This window comes from Malaya genurostris, chromosome 3, assembly GCF_030247185.1.
Source record: "Malaya genurostris strain Urasoe2022 chromosome 3, Malgen_1.1, whole genome shotgun sequence".
NCBI classification, from domain to species: domain Eukaryota; kingdom Metazoa; phylum Arthropoda; class Insecta; order Diptera; family Culicidae; genus Malaya; species Malaya genurostris.
The window spans coordinates 31,546,948-31,567,736 of NC_080572.1; the positions used below are offsets into that span (position 1 = coordinate 31,546,948).

Here is a 20,789-nt window from a genome sequence, read left to right on the forward strand (position 1 = left end):
TAAATGTCATGTACCAATCTAACGTTTAAAATAAAGAACCGATGAGATTTTGCAAATTTTATGCGTTTTATTGTTTAAAAAAGTTCTCAAGCTCTTAAAAAATCACCCTGTACATTTCGTGGCGAACGAACTAGGTTACTTTGTTCACATAAACACTGGACACGCAGACCGAGGCTACCAACGAAATGATAGGTTCTTTGTATGGCAGTTTGCGTTTGAAAAACCATTTCTGCTGTCGATTTTGTCTATATACGATAGATTACTACCGTCACACTTAGCCTAGCATTTTTTTTGTATATTTAAGACCTTTTATAACTTTGTCATTAAGGTCCGTCGCAAAAAATATATTTACATTTCATTTTCATTTATATGTTATCATACAAGTTAACTTCTCTGAAAAAGTTCAACATTTTTCCAGCTATTTCCGAGTCGTCTGCGAGGGCTCTGCGGCAATCCTGTACGTATTCGTACGCCTAGCATTTGAAAATCAAAAAAATAATTGAATAATCCCGTATTCGTCTAGGGTAACGCATGTTGTAACGATCATGCGACTTCCATTAGCTGTCGTGCATGTCTGATTGTTGGAGTTCTGATATGCGAAGTGATCATCTTTGGAGCCCATAACAATAAAAATAATTTAGAGTCTTTTCTAATCATTTTTAAATTTAATGGAGACAGAAATAATGTTACTTCATACAATTATAGTTCAAGGATATTTTCGAAGCACAACCCTAATTAGTGCAAACATATTCTTCACCGCATCACTTTACTAGTTAACATAAACAACCAAAATATTACAAGAATCGTTGATATACAGACTACTACTAAGACAACCACCAAAACAGTTACAGAATGTGTAGTGTTATCAGCATGATCGAGTTCATCCAACCACCAGGTCCAAGTAGTGTTGTAATGGATAGGATCAGAACGATTATCTCCAGGTTTATTCCTCGGCTCTGTAGCTATCTCCATGTATCGCTGAACGTCCTGTCTCAAATCAGATTCAATCTCCGGATAGCTTGCAGCTAAATTGTTTTGTTCACAGGGATCATTTATTAAATCGAATAAACAAGGTGACTTCTGTGGGTCACATATGGAAGCATTTGAATATGTGTCACATATCACAGTAGCAGCATGTCGCATTGCATCCGCTTGTTTGATATCAAGTGATAATATTTTCGCGACAATGGAGCTGCTTAATTTTCCCCAATATTCTGCTTCGCTTAGCTCGTCTTTGGTGTCTATTTGACCAAGCCAGTGATCGTATTTACCGCTCCAAGAAGTACCGTTTACATACTTCCAGCCATTTTTTATGTAGCTACTATAGTAATATATTCGATCAATATTGTTCATGACAATATTTCGCACGCTCAAACTTGTATTTCGGAGAGCGTTCCACTGATCCTTACCGTCGACTTCACTTCCGATCGGAATACCACCGATGCCCGCGGCATGTGCAAGCGTTGGCAACCAATCACTGACGTGGATCCATTGGTCCGAGACGCGCCCTACTAGTTCCAGATGTGGACTCCAAACAAATGCAACAGTACGCACTGCTCCTTCCCAAGGGCTATACTTTTGCTGTTGGAATAGGGAAATGGTTTCAACTGGTACTGTCAAAATATCGGTACAACATTAACATACACCACGTAAAGGATAATTAGAACCCGAATTAGAATGTATACCAAGGCTAGGGGCTCCGTTGTCGGAGTAAAACAGTATGATACTATTGTCGAGCATGTTGCATTGTTTGAGCGTTCGGACTATATTTCCAAAGCCTTCATCAACTTTAGAAATCATTGCTGGAAATAAATAACAGAATAACGGTGTAAAAAAGTTTACGAAGGATTAGGCAGGATTAGCAAGTTGGAAAAAATTTAACAGAGATTAAAAAAGTTTAAGAAGGATTGTTGGCAATTAGGTGAGATTATTTCGGATTAGTAGAGTTTATTCATCTGAGTTTGCCCAGAGTTTAGAGTGATTTACCCCTTGCGTGTTTCTTTGTTTCGACCCCACAGAACTCACGAGTACGTATATCAGATGTTCATCCGTTTTTGTATACGTAAATGTTTTTACATTATAATTTGTTCGTGTATTTGACATATTCGTTCAAAATTTGAATATTTGGAAAAATTCGGTTAGCATTACGATAGCGTACGCATTTGCTTGATTAAACGTGACTAATCTTACGTTCCAATTCGTTGGAAACCAACAAAAGAAAGATAAAAATGACTACATGTTATATTCTTGCCTTTCTCATCTAGAAAGGCTATACAATGTAAAAACCAACTTTTTAACCGAGGCCATATCATCATATATCATTCGATTCATCTCGACGAACTAAATGTCTATGTGTATGTGTGTGTGTGTGTGTGTGTGTGTGTGTGTGTGTGTGTGTGTGTGTGTGTGTGTGTGTGTGTGTGTGTGTGTGTGTGTGTGTGTGTGTGTGTGTGTGTGTGTGTGTGTGTGTGTGTGTGTGTGTGTGTGTGTGTGTGTGTGTGTGTGTGTGTGTGTGTGTGTGTGTGTGTGTGTGTGTGTGTGTGTGTGTGTGTGTGTGTGTGTGTGTGTGTGTGTGTGTGTGTGTGTGTGTGTGATAAAAATGGTCACTAACATTTCTCGGAGATGGCTGGACCGATTTCCACAAACTTAGATTCAAATGAAAGATCTTGTAGTTCCATACAAAGTTCTTGAACTTTATTTGGTTCCAACTTCCGGTTTCGGAATTACAGAGTGATATGCACCAAAAATGTGTAAAATAATGTCGGAGATGGCTGAACCGATTCCCCCAAACTTAGATTCAAATGGAAGGACTTATGGTCTTATACTAAGTTCCTGAATTTCATTCAGATTTGACTTCTGGTTCCGGAATTACAGCGTGATATGTTTTCTAGATCTTTAAAAATCTATTAAATATGGAAAATTAGGGAATTGTATTGTTGAATGGGATATTTTGAGACCTCAAAATTGTTTTTGTGTTTAGAAAAATTATAAGGTTTCCATCACTTTTGGGTAAAACCAAACAAGTTGATATCTTTAAAATCATTGTGTATGAATACTATTTACATTCCGAAAAAAATGATAGCTAGAAATTTGGTTCTTAGACTCATGGACAGCTATTTTGTAAGACAGAGCTAGTTAGGAATGTCGAACTACTACACATTTTTATGTTCCTCAATGTATTTTTTATGCTCTCAAATAATTGTTCATGCAAAATAACAAAAAAATTATCGGTAAACAATAGTTAGATGAATAGGTTAAAATTTGATTTTAATGTTTTGCTTGGTAGTTTATCGCCAATATGCCGCGTTACGTACGTGTAAACAGTGTAATCTTATTATCACACAAATGCCAAGGATAAGTTTTTTCAATTCGTTATTGCTTTGACTATAAAATGTTGTTTTGCGTTTATGTAGCTTGCATCGTTTTTGGTAAGCGGCGAATAATTTTTCGAAACGCTCGTGGTGGTCAGAAACCGACCCGCAGAGATTTTTAATTGACTTCCAAAATATCTATTTTACATAGGACACAAGGTTCCCAAGAATCGCAGAAAAAGATCAGATCCCAGTTTCCAGTTACATAGAGGCGTAACATTGTTATTAGATAAGTTACACGAAGTGAAAATGTAGTCTATACTATAAATATAAAAATATTGAACAACTACAGTGTTTCCCTTCGAAGTGCACATGACTATTCTACTTACTTGAACTTCGAAGAGGCATTAGCGGTGTTTCAATATACTGCACTGATCAGTCGAAAACCAAACGTAAAATAAGTAAAATAGTCCTGTGCACTTTGCCCAAACCGACTCACGAGGTACCAAACCTTTCTAATAAACTATCTACTAGTTCCGAGTTGGTTATATATACACCAAACAATGAAATTAGAAATTACATGAAAATATTTAAATTGTAGAATTTGTAAACTTTAAAGATATTATGTATAGTTTGATTGATTTACCAGATCATTTTCGTATTTACGTTCACTGAAACGCATACTATGAGTTTACCTGCCAGTACGCGACGTTTAATATCCTTGATGTACGAAAACCGATCCACATCCTCTATATGAGCCTGCATGGGGTCATCCTCATTGCCAGTGTGCGGAGCCAGGTGTGTTAAAACTAGAAACAGCGGACTCTTCTTATAGTGCTCTTTAATTATTCTTATGGCTTCATTGTTGAAGAGATCGGTTGCGTAGCTTCCATTCCCTGAATAGTCAACATCTAGATCACGGCGCATATCTAGTCCACGCGTCGATGTCTAAATCGAATTAAAGAAAACAAAAGTTGAATAGCTAGTTAGTCCAGTTGCGACTGCGACGCTCTAAATATATATATATATATATATATATATATCCGTAGTGTAGATATATATTTAGAGCGAATAATAGTCATGAGATGACATTATTCCTATTTTTATTATACTGAACCTTAACAGAGAACGTTAAAGTAACAAAGAACAGAACAATATTTTTGTATTCATACGTAGACATTCATAATGATCTCTTAAACCTTGCAAGCCCTAATAAATTATTACTCTTTAAGTAAACTTTAAAGTTTCTTGTAAAAGCGTAAATCAATGGTTTTTGTTGTTTTATATTCAAAGTTAACTATGAATTCAATGAAACTTCCTATATTCATTCACAATATGAAAGAAGATCATTAATCTTCGTGAATTATTTTGCATTTTGTCTTTCAGTTTCAAATTTTGTTTTTCACAAACATTTTGTACCAGCTTGATAAACTCCTTTTGTTCGGTTATATTATGTCGTCTGGTGGATATTGAATAGTTTGACTTACCTATATCATTTTAACGAGAGTTGTTTTGCAGTGCTTTGGTTTTGAAGTTATAGAAAAAAATCAAAGAATTCTCAAATGTTTTAAGAACAACTATACATGATACGCTGCTTCTTTATTAATGTAACATATTTACATTGAACTATTATATGCTCAAAGCCGAGCTCAAGCGTCGTTGTTGTAAAAAAAGTTAAATGCAATTCACCTATTTGCAAACGAGCTAAGCATCTTATTAAAGACGGGAAAATATCGGCTTTGAATAATCTGTAAACCATTCTAACACGAAGGGAACAGTGATCTTGAACTACTTCTACTCATATGTACTGTAACTATAAAACGGGCGAGTTAAACTGGCCAACCCGGTTACCTTCATGGGAGCGGCAAACCGTAAATTTATTATCTTATCGCTAGAGGGAACCGCCACAGGGCTATTGCTGCATGCTGTCCTTTGTTGGAGGCAACTGTCAGCTGAATATGGTTTATGCTGAACTTAGTCAGTGTGTTGCTGGTTGTAGGGATTGATAGATCAAAATTCGACGAGGTGGATCAAATTGATACGTGTCGTTAGGGTAATTTATTGTTTACACAGAGTTGAAGAAATTATTTATTAGAGTGAGAATCGTTATCGGAAAAAATATAAAACATATAAAAGTTTATCCAATAAGGTCATAATTGGCATTGTTGTGTGAAAGGTTTGCATTTTGCGTTCATCATTTTGTTTGATCATTGGGGATGCTTCCCTATTTCGTCAACAGGGATGTACAACTTAAGTCGATTTACTTCAACTCAGCTCAGAATAACATTATGTACTGGACTTCAAGTCTAGGTGATCATACAGAACATACACTCAAGCATAAGGGAAATGAGTTACGTTGTTTTTAGTAATATTTTTGAAAATGATCATTTAGAAATAAGGTAGACGAAACCGTTTTGGGTAGAGCACATATGACACACTTTATTTTCGTTTATATTGAACTCTTATGTCATCTTGCAGCTTAACATAAACCACATTGACTGCTAAGCATTAACCTTACACATGCTTGGCGGTTTATGTTTAACTGATATAGTGTATAACAGTTCAACATAGACTGTTACGAACTGACGAGTCGAAGACGAAACGCACTACTAAGACGCTAAACCAACGAAATTAAAAATAATGAATAAATATTTAGACTTTCAGCTAGTTCAAAGATACGAATACAATAGAACAGATCCGGGGTAAAAGTGACTGGCATACCAATAGCAAATTTTATTATGAAAACCGAACATCTCAGTGATAGAAATAAATATTATTCAGTTTGAAATAAGAGAAAATGGTAACAAAATATCAGATTCTGTCATTCAGATATCAAAACAAGAACAAAATATTTATAAAAGATGAATGTTTCAGCTATTGGATATTCTAGTACCCGGAAAAGAAAAATATCACAAGCATGTCTCTTATCTGGTTCTGATCCAGTTTAATCAATAGTATTTTATTCGAAGTTAGAACTATGGGATCAATTGTACTTAATTAAATTGAAATAACTCATCAATTACTAAATAAGATATAATAACTAATAATAACTGATGCTTAACAGATATTGCACTATTCCTTGATTCCTTTGATGAAATATCAAGAAAATATCAACTATCGCTATGACAGCGCAGAAACATTAAGACACGATAAGATGGTAAAATTTGTTATTATTTTGTTCATAGTTTGCTATGCACATCTAACTGGGATCCCGGATAGAAGTGTTTGGCAAACTAATATCAAATTTTATTATTGAAACCAAACATATTAATGACAAAAATTAACATTATTTAGTTTTAAAAAAGGTTTAAAATATCAAAAATCATAACAAATTGTGCATGAAAGAGTAGCAACAAAATATGAAAATCTGTCATTGTAATATGAAAGTAAGAACAAAATATTTATAGAAAACGAATTTCTGAGTTTTTTGATATTCTAGCACTTAGGATTGAATAATATCGTATCTCTTATCTGATTTTGATGCAGTTTATTCAATTGTATTTTATTCGAAGATACAACTAATTTATCAATTCTTTTTAATGAAATATGAATACCACATCAATAACAAAATAAGATATAATAACTAATTTTGAGGCTAAACAGATATTGTACAATTTCTTGATTCCTTCGATGAAATATCAAAAAAAAAATCTTATATCGTATATGTTGGTAAAAATTGTTATTATTTTGATCTTTGTTTGCTATTTGCACCTACCCGGTATGGAACACTGACTAAGTTACCACCAGATCTATTACACACGCAAATTGGATTTAATATTTTTTGTCTCATTATTTTTTGTCTCATTATTTTTTGTTTTGGTTTATGTATTTATTAGAAAAGTTAGAAAGCAAATGGAATATTCTATATTTGAGTCAAATAATAGCCGAGAACATAAATTTCAAATCAAGACGTTGAACCAATGCTTCTAATACATGGTCCGCCATCTAACTTTTTTTGAACTATTGGTTATTTCCACATTGGTAACCTTAATGTCACTTCTGATTTGACAAAAACTTAGTTTTATCCTTCCGCTGAACGAAAATGGTTGTGTATATGCTTGAGGAACGCGTGAAATAGTGCAGTTTTACTTTGAAAATCATGGTAATGTTGCGGAATGTGTGCGAAAATTACGTATGAAAATGGGAAGGCACATTTTCATCTCGGCGAGTATGTTAATAAGCAAAATTGTCGCATCTGGGGGACGGAAAACCCGCACGTTATCATGGAGAAGCCGATGCATCCTCAGAGAGTGACGGTTTGGAGCGGATTTCGGTCTGTCGGCATCATTGGGCCATTTTTCTTCGAAAATGAGACAGGAGCCGCCGCCACGGTCAAAGGCGAGCGCTACCGCGCCATGATTAGCGATTGGTTCTTCCCGTCACTTGAAATTTTGAAATCGGATGAACCGTTTGTGTTTTATTGCATATTTAAAAACAAAAGTTACATGGCGGACCCGGTATAAAAAGCAAATTTACTTCACCTAATTAGTAAAAATGGCAGCATGAAAAGCAGGACTGAGACGAGTGTAGGCTCCTAGCTTTCCTAGTGTTTCGAACTACTTAGCCGATTTAAAGCGTAGGCGAAGTTATATTAAAATGAATCGTATTGAATACCAAATTCGATATAGTTGAAATATAGTGATCGTTCCTCAAACACATTAAACTTTGAGAAGATGAAGCTAGTTGGAAACAAATACCTGAAATTCGAAAAAAATAATACCTTGATTTATGTATCGTCCTTACCACCAAAGGAGATTTCTCTTCATATCAGTCCTTGCTCGTGAAAAGTAATTCGTATCTAATTCTATCAGGACTTACATTACTCATTCGTAAACTATGATCCCAATAATCGATGTAAGGTCCAACATAACCGAAATGACTGTCGAAGCCACGTTGCGTAGGTGTGTAGGCCTTCCGAAAGAATCCTAAATGCCACTTTCCCACCAGGTGTGTCTTATAACCAGCCTCTCGAAAATATTCCGGCATCAGTTTCTGATCCAAACCCAATCCCCAAGGTTGATCCGATTCAATTACGTGGTGTTGCATACCAATATTAATTGGGTGCTTTCCAGTCATCAGAGATGCTCTCGAAGGGGTGCACAGTGGTGGGGTATAGTGTCGATTAAGAATGATCCCATTGTACGCCAAGGCATCTATATTTGGGGTTAGGATTTGCGAAGAACCATGGAAGCTGACATCGTTCCAACCCTGAACAAAAATTATCCAATCAATACAATGATTTGAATGTTCATTTCATTTCTGAAACGCACTAGGTCATCTGTAACTATGATGATGATATTGGGCTGTGAAGCTTTTTTCAATTCTTCTCCTAAAACACTGAACACAAAAAAAAAGCACAATTTCAAATTGTTCATTTTGAAAGTCATATTAATTCTATCAAAGAATAAATCTATATAAGCTTATGTCTGATCACACTTTGACTAGAAATAAAATCTCGCCAATGCAAGGTACACTTGTCACCTTCCTGGGAGCGTTTGACGCGTTAAACTCACTGTAGCGACTGGTTGATCCTTTGTTAATTGTGATCTCTTTATAAGCTTCCCAAACAACAATAGAGCAATAGATGACGAATTACATAGGTCATAACCGTGGGCGGAACATCGCGCGCGCGAGAAAAAAGAGAGTGGGAACATTAGTACTGATAATTTGTGATCATTGCCACGCTACCTATGATAGTCGAAGGACGGGGAACAGGTGCTTTTGTATGAAATATACATGCATACATCATGTTTGTGAATAAGCATTTTGCGGAGTGCTTGCAAATAGCAACTTATCTTATATCAGTACTTTCAGATAGGCTGGATCATATCGAATAAAGCTACTCTGGTAAATTCCGATCCAATCCAAGTCACTGTTATGCTGTTTGTGATATTGGAAATTCAAGAAAGATTTGCTAGTAATCTGGCTAGTAATAGAACTTTCATGTTTCAATCGAGAGTATGCTAGTCTCATTTATTTGGTTTTGCATAAATTTTTTTTATCTGAGTATATAATGAGAGTGATGATAGCTTTTTGTTAGGAAGAATATTATTTTGCAATACAACATAAAGTTTGAAAAAATGTCCAACATTTCAGTGGATATTTTTTGAGTTGTTGTTAACATCACGAATAAGAATTTGCACTCTATACACTCAGATTGACAACGTTCACACTATTAAAAAAATATTCTATAGTGCTTCATTCAATCAAACTTTTATATCTAAACGATTAAATGACACCATTGGTTAATACTTTAGTGCTGAGATTTTTTCGTGTAAATATTAGCGACACCGAATTATATGCTATATTCTTCAACCATCTTCTTTACAGTATTTTGTCCATTCAGGATGAGTATGTGTTTCATAACGCAAGCATACGGCCTGAACCACTCGTCAATTATTTTAACAAGCACCTGAAACCGGATGCAGTATGATTAACTGCAGACTATATAGTACTGAGTAGTAAAGAAAATCACTGGTTGGTGATGAAAATCGTTTGTTTGGATACAAGATTTGTGACTAACAACTTGACAATCATTGACATCAAATAGATGTAAAATGCATTAAAATTATAACAGCTATTGATAACAACTTAAAAACTCTGATACTTTCTGATTGATTTGAAATTACACAGGGGGCATTGGTCCAATTTACAAGGGATTGTTCACCATGGAACCTCTGTGCGACAACAAGTTGTTTCAAAACTTTTACTGAACTTGTCGTTCAAGCGCGAGATTGGGTATTGCCTTTTACTTTTCATTTGCTGAATCAGGAAAATCATGATACTGAAATTCGTAACTCAGATTTGGGCAAGTAATTTTTTCCCCGGTTTTGCACAAAAATTCCTGGTGAAACCAAATTCCCGACTTTTTCACGGTCACTTGTCACCAAGTTTCAAGCACTTCTGGGACAGATTCTAGCTACAACAACACTTTCGCTATCGGCAAATAGAAGAATGAAGATATATTCTCGTCTAGTAATTTTCCACCATGGAGCTCTGGAGTGCCGCTCACCCCGTTTTTATTTATTACTCGTTTTTGAAGAATCAGTCGTACATTACAACTATTCGTGAGTTCAAAGAACATTTTGAATTAATGCCGAAAAGAGTTCTATGGGTAAGAAATTTTGTAAAAATTCATTCTGTGACCAAAATAAAACCTCCGGGACACGCCCGGACTATCCAGACACCAGAGAATGTTGGATGAATCCGATCAAATGGTCAAAGAAGATTTGTCATTCCATTCATATACAAGGTGAGATGAAAAAACTGCAACAAAGTAAAACGCCATAATTTTTTCATTTTTTTTTAAATTTTATTGAATGAAAGCAAAAAATGTCGGAAATAACATCAAATTTGAGAATCGGTTTAGATTTGTTCGAATTGGCCACCTTTGGCACGAACTATGGCCTTCAAACGGCCAATGAAACCATCACACGCTGCCCGAAAGTGGCTCTGCGGTATTTTGTCCCATTCTCGGCGAAGCGCTTGCTTGAGATGATCGACACTTTGGTATTTTTTAGTGCCAACCTTGCTTTCCAAAATACCCCAGGCACAATAGTCCAACGGATTGGCATCCGGAGATTTTGGTGGCCATTGTGCGGTGGAAATGAAGCGAGGAACCTCATTTCTTAACCATTCTTGGGTGGCGCGTGCTGAGTGCGATGGTGCTGAGTCCTGTTGGAATGTCCAAGGTCTGCGGCCGAAATGTTTGCGTGCCCAGGGCTTCAGAACTCCCTCCAAAATATTTTCGCGATAGATTTGCGCATTTATTTTGACCCCACGGTCGATGAATACGAGCGGCGAGCGACCATCGGCTGTTATGGCGGCCCACACCATCACCATGGCCGGCTTTTGAGTTCTGGTGGCCAACCGAAGTTGCAAATTTTCAGCTGACCTCTCTGGCAAGTAAACACGATCATTTTGTTTGTTTACAAACTGCTGGATAACGAATGGTTTCTCATCGGAGAAAACCAAATTCGGCAGTTCACCACTTTCGGCCAAGCGAAGCAACTCTTTAGCTTTTTCGAGTCTAACTTTTTTTTGCGCATCAGTAAGATCTTGCACTTTTTGGAATTTCAATGGCTTTAGTCCAAGCTCATTTTTCAATATTTGCCGAATGGCATATTGCGATATGTTCAGCTCACGAGCCATTTTTCGGCCACTGCGACGCGGATTTCGTTCAATTCGCTTCTTCACTTTTCGAACCATTTCTGCCGATGTTGCTGTTTTTTTTTCGTCCACTTCCTTGACGTCGGGCTACGCTACCAGTATCACGGTAACGAGCGATGGTACGAGACACAAAAGATTTATTCACTTTTAAATGCTGGAGGGCTCTAACGATAGCCACTTGTGGTTTTCCAGCCAAATGCAAAGCAATCACACTATCACACTTGAATTCCATCACAAATAACTTTTTTTCTGAAAAATTCCCACCAAAATGCTTTTGTGCGCTTGTAAATAATATAATGAGCTGTCACTAGAATAAATCTGACAGCTGTGGGACGAGCGGTTTAGAAATGACAGCAGTCTGAAGTTGGTTGCAGTTTTTTCATCTCACCTTGTAATATCGTCATCACCCAGACATAATGATGAGCGACAAAGCTCACTTTCACCTGGACGGCGCGGTAAACAAGCAATATTGTCGTTAGTATGCCGAGACGAAACCGTTACAGATTGTGTAGTAGTCCCTCCATTCAACCCAGCTCGACGAGCAAACACACACACACACACACACACACACACATATATATATATATATATATATATATATATATATATATATATATATATATATATATATATATATATATATATATATATATATATATATATATATATATATCAATCCCTACAACCAGCAACACATTGACTAAATTCAGCATAAAGCCCACTGTGTGTTATGTGTGTATGTATGTGACAAATATTGTCACTCACTTTGCTCGGAAATGGCTCTCATGTAACTCATGTGTTCATGGTGAACAATGCCATAGAAGTACGCGTGCATGACCTTCCCCTGCAGGCCAACGATTTCCATCTAAAGGGAAGTATGGCGGATTTTTTTCCCCGGTATCGGGAATTACAAGCGAGTGGTACGTATGCAACTACGTAAGGCAATTCCATCTTACATCATTTGTGATTAAGGTGGGATACATCCGTGTAAAACGCTGATTACCTATGAAAATCAGCTGGTTAAATTTCAGTTTTGTGAACAACCTGCACACTACGGCAAACCTTGCACTTATAACTAGTGAACCTGGTTCCTCTGCTGCAAAAATGCTTTCAGCCTCAATCTAACCATCAACTGCAATCAATATACAACAAGGCACATCTATAGCAACTTTCAACGAGCCCAAGACTACAATCAACAAGGAAAACGAAAAGAAAACGGGAATCACACACAACATCGACGATGAAGCAATGGATGATGAGATGAGCCACGAACAAAGTAACCCTCGATCCTCGTTAGATGGAAATTGAAGCTCCTCTTCCCCTAGAAAAAGGGTGACAACGAACAAAAAAATATTATAATTTTTATGTAAAAACAATATAAGCCAATCGGCCACGTAAAGCTTGTACGCGAAAAGGCCTGAATAAAAAAATTTATCGAATATAAAAATGCGGTGAGCGATACTCTGGTACTCCATTATAGAAAACCACCAAACGAGAATAAATTTTTACTCCTCTACTTTCCAATGCCGTGTTCGGTTTCTTCCTCCACGTTACGGGATTCAGATACTGATATGGTACTGATAGATTTTTGCGCCGAATACAGATTTTTGGAAAAATGACCTGGCAACGCTGAACTGGAGAACAAAATATTTTAGATTCTTTTGCACAATCCTGTACAACGCAACCTATCTTAGTTCTAGTTCTTACATAGTTACTAACCTTACTAACAATCATCCTTCCGTTGTAGCCTAAACGAAGAAGAAAAGATTAGTATCCCTTCAAGAAGAATCATTAGGTAGTGCTTGAATTTTAGAAATTGATAATCGGTGTTTATGACACACTTTTGTTCAACAGATATCAACAGCAAAATCTGATTAAATAAAACAAAACATAATAATCATTACAGTTGTACGTGTTGCATTGCATGCAACATACAACTCTACAAAACATATCTTCGGGTATCATCGTGTTCGTTTACCACGTGGAAATGCGTGCGCATCTGTTTTCGTTTCGCTTTTTCCCGCTTTTAGAACGCAGCCATTTATACCGGTATACTTCTTCCCCGTTTCCAGGTTAGATTTACTTTTCATCTCCTTTACGTTGAATTGCTACTCCTGTGTACTCCGTCGCCTGTTCTACACGTGACTGTTGTCGGCCACCGCTATGATGAATACGATGAATACGCAACGTGGGAAAGCATTTTCCTAGCCTTTTCATTCATACCGATCACTGTTGAAACTGCTGCAGGACTCGTTTTACACATTGTGAGCTTCTGAGAGGTATTCCGTGGAAAGCGTTCTTCAGTTGCTTTTGTGATTTCCTCGTGGTCGAACGCGATTTCGTGAAGCTCTTGGTGTAAAGTTAGCGGTTGACATTGGCTGTATGAACTTGGAAGTGCCTGTTCTACAATCCTTTTTTGCCTCTTGAGAACAGGAAGTCTTTTTATGTGGAATTTAAGTTTAAATTATCCAAAGGAAAAGTGGTTCGTTTGGTTCGTTTTGTTCTGTGTCTTCGTATTAACCAAATACAATTATGTTAGAAGCGCACTTTTAACCCTTTGAAGAATTCTTGTGGTAAAAGAAACAATGTTCTCTTGATCCGACGGTGTCATGTGGTTCGAAACGGAAAAGTAACCCGAAAGTTGATAAGTTTTTTTTTATTGTAACGACAAAGTCAGCAGAACCAAATACAAAAACAGGTACTTTACAGTAACCCTTGCATGGAGAAGTGAAATAACGGAGATGAAAGAAAGTTCAATTTGAAGATATTCAAATTCATATGCAGCACTGAAGTCTAGTTTGTTAAGATAAGTAGGTAATTGTAAAATAACAATAAATTAAGGTAATTGTAAAATAACAAATAATATTATTTATTAGTTTACTTTGATCCTCGAAAATAGTGAAATATTACCAACTCCTAATTTTTTTTCTTTGGTTATTGACAATTAGAGTTATTTGAAAGTAGCGAAGTTCTTCATATAAACGTTATTTGTCGGATATGTCTCCTTTTCCTTTTCATTTTTGTTCAATGTTCTGGTGGAAAATAATGCAAATTGAATACTTTTGTGTTCTATTTTATTTTGAAAATAAAACTTAAAAATCTATCTACTCAAAACAAGTATTTAAGGTTTGTAACTTTTTGATATATTGTAACTGACAATTGGCGCTGTAGGTCAAGATGGAGGAAATAATGGATTAAAAACAAAAGGGACAGCCATATTGGGTGTGTATTCGTAGTGTTTACGTAGGACTAAACTATTGTGAAAATCACTCCTAACATTTGTTTTGTATATTTGGGAAGCTGCTCGATTGAGTTCCATAAAAACTTATTTGAGTCGAAGAGGATTTTTTTCAAAAATAATTCTTTGAGAACGTTGGATGCCCTGAAAAGGACAGTTTAGTTTGATGGTGTTTGACGATGTAAGGTGCTGATCACGTTCATCCACTACTCCATGATCGAGTTTCTTTTTATTTAAAAGATATTTTATCCAGGCCTATTTGCGTACAAGCTTTACGTGACCGATTTAGCTGAGTTTTTAGATAAATTTTTTTTGTATTGGATCTCGTTATCACCCTTTTTCTAGGGGGAGAGGAGCTTCCATTTTCGTGGTTCGTCTCGTCATCCATTGCCGTGGTATTGTTGTTGATTTCGTTGCTAGTTGCTGTAGAAGCGCCTTGTTGTACATTGTTTGCAGTTGCTGGTTGGTTGGATGGTAAGCTGTTAATTGCAGCTGGTGTACTTTGTTCTATAGGGGTTACGTTGGATGGTTTCGTTGAAGGGGATACTTCCCTGTTGTTGGTGACTGTCACAGGTGTACTGGGGTTGCTTGGGGTTGGTGTGAAGGAAGCACCGTTGTCCTTTGGTATAGTTGTCTCCGTGTCCGGTTTATCACATGGCTTACCGTAGTGAACAGCTTTTTGGCAATATTGACATGTGGCCATCTGATTGTCATAGGTAACAAGTGATTTGCACGGTATTCTTGTATCCAGACCGAATGTCACATAAGAAGGTATAAGCCTCCTCAAGCGCATGCGTATCAAACGTACGCCATTTAGAATACCGGGGAAAAATTCTTCCACTTTTCTTTTTCGATAGAGAGAATCTCTCCGTATTGGGACATAGTTGCGAGAATATAAGAATCGTTGACGCTTGAGGGAAGATCATGCACACGCACTTCTATAGCACTATCTTCCATATATACTGGAATGTTGTACTTGATATTTTCATGCTCCACATAGTGCACATTATTATTGTCTTCAGCGAATTGAATTGCATCCAACTCTTTATAGAACTGGATATAAACAACACTATTGGTCTTATTGCATTGAAGTAAATGCACACGTTTAATGTCAAGATGTATTTGTAACTAAGTCCTCACAAGTCCCTATCTCATGCCTCCCCGAGCGTCTATGATGACATTTGGTCAATAGAACGGCGTCGACTGGGTGCTATCGCCTTCTGCGTTAGTAGCAGAATGAGAGGGTGCGAAATGGCTTGTAGGTTGAAGCCCATCCTAAAGTGCAGTGTTTATCATAGTATATTACAACATATAATTCTGTTGTTTATTACATCATGTATTATTATTATTATTATTATTATTGTTATTATTATTATTATTATTATTATTATTATTATTATTATTAGAAGAGCGTAACTTACACTGCGACATTAACTGTTATATTGTATCATAGCATATAATTTCACATATTATCGGCTTACACTATTTTATGTTATTATATACTATGTTGTATGGTATTATACTGCATTGCATTATATCATATTATATGGTATTATATTATAATATATTATATTATATTGTATTCTATTATATTATGTTATATTGTATTGCATTATGTTGTATTATATTATATTATATTATATTATATTATATTATATTATAGGGTTTATTATGAGTAGTACTACGTACCTCTGCGCAAAATATAAATTTGTTTTCCTTATAAGTTATCATTTTTAAAGTAAATTTTAACTAAAGATCAAGGTCATCACAAGGTGAGCTTGGTCCTCACTGGTTCCTGTTGTGTTTTATTCATTCTATTATTTATTATATAATTCATTGTACTATATTATGTTGTTTTTTTTATTATTTTCATTATTATATTTATTGTTAGTATTATTAATTTGTCATCAATAATAATAACATATATTATTTTTATAGATGTGGATATTATTATTCTTATTAGAAGAGAGATATTCTACTTCCTGCAGTACTGCGAAGATAGAAGAGCATAACTGACACTCTACAGTAACTGTTATTTTATATATTGATTTATAATATATTATATTGAATGACATTGTATTATATTATATTAAATTAAAATATATTTTACTATATTATGTTATATTATATTATTTTGTAGTATATAAGTATTATTATTATTATTATTATTATTATTAGTATTATTATTATTATTATTATTATTATTATTATTATTATTATTATTATTATTATTATTATTATTATTATTATTATTATTATTATTATTATTATTATTATTATTATTATTATTATTATTATTATTATTATTATTTTTATTACTATTATTATTATTATTACTATTGTTACCATTATTATAATCTTTATCATTATCAGCTACATTTTCATTTCCATACTAAACATTTCACTTTACACATATATTATTAAATTGTATCATATTATATTACGTCATATTTTGTGGTATTATATTATATTACATTGTACTATATTATACTATATTATGGTACAATGTTTGGTATTGTTTTATATAGTATTGTAATGCATTTTTTAATACACAATTATAAGTGTATTATATTGCATTGTGATGTATTACATTTTTATATTTTATGCATAATAATATTTTATTATATTCAGTGTCGTATAGTGACCAAACTATATTATAATATATTATGGTATATTTTACTATATTATGTCACATAACATTATGATACTATTATATTCATCATAAAATATTATAGTAGACTATAATACACTGTACCATACGATTTTGCACCGTTTTATACTATATTGTGTTTTATTGTATTATACTGCCGGAAATTATTTTAAAGTGTATTATGTTACATTATATAATACTATGCTCAAGTACATTGTAAGGGAAGAGGGATGGGAGTGCATCAGGGTATCTTACAAGTGAATGACTGGATGAAGGAGTGAAATGTCAACCCGATTCACAGGGGAAAGCTGTGTGTTTTCCCCAGAAGGTCTGAAATGAGTAAGACGCACCCTTCTAACAAACAAACCATCAGGCAGGTTTAAGCTGGTACAGCGAATTCTTTTATTATATGGCCGGATGTTATTGCTGGAAGGCGCCGGGTCCTCAAAGTCCATTTTGGCCTTCTTAACAGCAGTAATATGAAAGTTATCTGATAATCAAATTCGGATCTACTGTAAGTCTACCTGCATCCACTGGTAATGCCTTGAACTGATGGTGGCTTCACACATACATACATACATACATACATACGTTTAATGTCAAGATGTATTTGCTCCTTAAGAAAACCTTCAAGTTCTCGTATCGAAGGTCGAATTTTGCACTGTCTGGAGTCAACAATAATTGTATTCTTTCGTACCGGCGGTAGCTTTTTTTCGTTTGGTTCACTCATTTCGAGATCGTTCTATTGTTCACTACACAATACTGTACTTGGTTTCTTCTGTCCCGAACGTAAGCGGTTTTGGTTTATCGACTGACTTGGATGAGATGTGAAACCGAACTGATGATCGAGGTTATTCTGCATTTTTCTCAACTATGAAGAAACAGCGAAATTTGATGAAAATGTCTCTCGTGGGAAGCGAACGGCTCACAAAACAAATTCACAAACGGTTCAGTTGCTGATGTGCATAGCTGCTACGAGCCATACGAAGAGCAAACTGAAATTGATTGTGCTGTAGATGTTCAAACCCTGCCTTTTTTTACTACGACGGTTTTAGTTTCCGTATATTGAACTCACACCCCTATGTAGAAAACAAAGAAGTAGCCTAACATTAAAAAAAATCGTTGAATTTATCGTGATCAATATCTAAAGTTAATAGTTTATAATAGCTGAAATAATTTTAAATACAACTAAATTCAAGATTGGTTGATTTGATGAGGGTTTAAATCGATTGTTAATATTAGTTGCATTCAACAACAATATCATTGAATTTTTGAATTTCTTCTACTGAAAATAATAATGTATATTGGTTGATAGCAACAAGCAGACTTATCTTCCAGAAGGTAAGTACGCTACTGTTTTTGTTTTTGGATCTGATGTTTGCTTTCCGAGTTATGCAAACTTGTATGTAAAAAAAGGTGGGTGGGTAATGTCAGAGACATAATCGTGTGTATCTTGTTTCGGCAACAGTTGCTCAGAAAATGGTAAGAAAGCGACAAAATTCAACTAGTTCTTTAGGATGATCTTTAGCACTGAAAAGTGCTTTGAATGAGCCTTGCTGGACTAGTTGGCTGCCTTTCTACCGGTTTTCGGTGTCATCGTGCTGACGGTGTCTCGTGCGTTCAGAGTAGCTGCTTTAACTTAAATGACGCTATTTCTCACATCACATTTCATTTTATACCTGCTACTGGCAGCGGTGTACGGACAGCCCCTTCGCCAAAATTCCTTTTCCTGTTCGCAGAACGGGAAACAGTGAGACGACAGGTCCTCGATGTTGCACTCGTGTGCGTCTTGTTTCGGGAACAGTTGCTCAGCAAATGGTAGGAAAAATGAACCACTCAACTTTTATATGGATGCTCTTGTATAGACTCAGACATCTCGCGTTCTGATTGGCTGGTGCTGCCACGGGTTAAATCGAACAGGTTTTTCAATAGTGTCCTATGGAAAAATTCAATGTTGTTGCAATACACGTTCAAGTTGAAAATTCTCGATTCTATTGGTAGTTAGATTATATAAATCCTTCTACAAATCACTGAGCTATGAGCTTTCAAAATACGAGAAAGGCAAACGCGCCTTATGAATTATCCTCTTTGATACTCGTTTATACTAAACATTTCAGAAAAGTTTAATTTTGAACTATTCGAGATTATGTCACATAACTGAAAATTTTATCACAAAATTGTGATCATATTCCCGATGGCATGTCGCAAGAATTATGTTGATTTATTAGATACAACAGGAGATATTCACGATCAAAAACTTATCACTCTCTCAGTAGGTAAATTTTGAAAAGGCGCCCACTAGTAAAGTAAGTCGTATTCACGACAAAATTTGCAGTTTTTTGTTTATACCTGCAACAAATGGCCTTGAAAACTAAATATGATTTGAAATTTAGATACCTTTTTGTAATACCAATAAAACAAGCCAAATATAAAAGAATTCGTCAACTATTCACGGAGATATCTATATTGTTATGTATTCGATTTTTCTGCCATATACTAATAGTAGCGATTCTGAACGAAGCACGATAAAATGACGGTTTGAATCAAAATTAGACATAATTTGCAATGCATTACATTCTGAGTGATTGAAAGATTAAATACGGTACAGCAATACGGTTGGCAACAGAATTGTTAGCCCATACGTTTTATAACTAAAACGATTGTAACTGTCTTCAACTACAAACACCGAAAAAATGAAAGTTTCAAGTCAATTAAATATATTCAAGAAACAATGAATACTTTTTAAAATTGTCCAGTTCATTTTAATAAACATTTGGTACTAATTATTTTAATAAAGCAATTGATTATCTTTCTTCCTAGCCATAATTTTCTCCTTTATATGTAAATTTAAAAAATAGGTATAGAACTCGCTCAAACTTTAGAAAAAATTTCCGTGTCGCAACATAATCGTTCGAACATGACATATGTGTTAGAAAGATGGCAGTATTTTCAAATTCAAAACAATTTCATATTTATATTCATTTATATTGCTTGCAACAATAATTTTTGGAAGAAAACACCCTCTTACACCCTTATACCATTCGAAGAAGTTCGTCGAGAAATGCAAATTTGTGTGTGAAAAATAATTTCAATAATCTTTCTCGGAGGTGACTGATTTCTACAAACTTAGACTCATATGAATATTACTGTGCTTCCACATAAGGTTTCTGAACTTCGTTTCGATTCGACTTCTGTTTCCGGAACTACCGGATGATATATGTAATGAAATTGAAATAATTTGACTCATTTTGCTCGTAGATAGCAGAACCGATTTCGTCCACCTAATATTCAAATGAAATGTCTTAAGCTTCTATAAACACTGTTTGTTTTCAATCAGAACCGACCGGTTCAGGAGATACAGGGTAGTTAGAGTAAAAATTTTACATAGATTTATTGGGTTTAACGGGTTTACAGAGTCGAA

The 20,789-nt window shown here is 35.1% G+C and overlaps 2 protein-coding genes across 6 annotated transcripts in view; one reads left to right on the forward strand and one right to left on the reverse strand.

Annotated features, from left to right (window-relative positions):
• Positions 1-269: 269 nt before the first annotated feature.
• LOC131437593 (arylsulfatase B-like) lies at positions 270-8,818 on the reverse strand. Its single transcript, XM_058607047.1, has 5 exons — positions 8,582-8,818; positions 8,130-8,519; positions 4,007-4,259; positions 1,645-1,802; positions 270-1,581 (listed from the first exon to the last, which is right to left on the reverse strand). Exons 1-5 carry the CDS (start codon positions 8,696-8,698, stop codon positions 754-756), a joined length of 1,746 nt encoding a protein of 581 aa, XP_058463030.1. The 5' UTR covers positions 8,699-8,818; the 3' UTR covers positions 270-753.
• Positions 8,819-13,761: 4,943 nt separating this feature from the next.
• The window catches only part of LOC131434721 (gamma-aminobutyric acid receptor alpha-like), a 117,745-nt gene continuing 110,717 nt past the window's right edge, over positions 13,762-20,789 (forward strand). For 3 of the 5 annotated variants that reach the window (XM_058601766.1, XM_058601769.1, XM_058601768.1), the window contains exon 1: positions 13,762-14,294. The gene's annotated coding sequence lies outside the window, so the exon portion shown is untranslated. The remainder of the gene's footprint in view (positions 14,295-20,789) is intronic. The other 2 variants (XM_058601767.1, XM_058601770.1) reach the window with 2 other exon arrangements.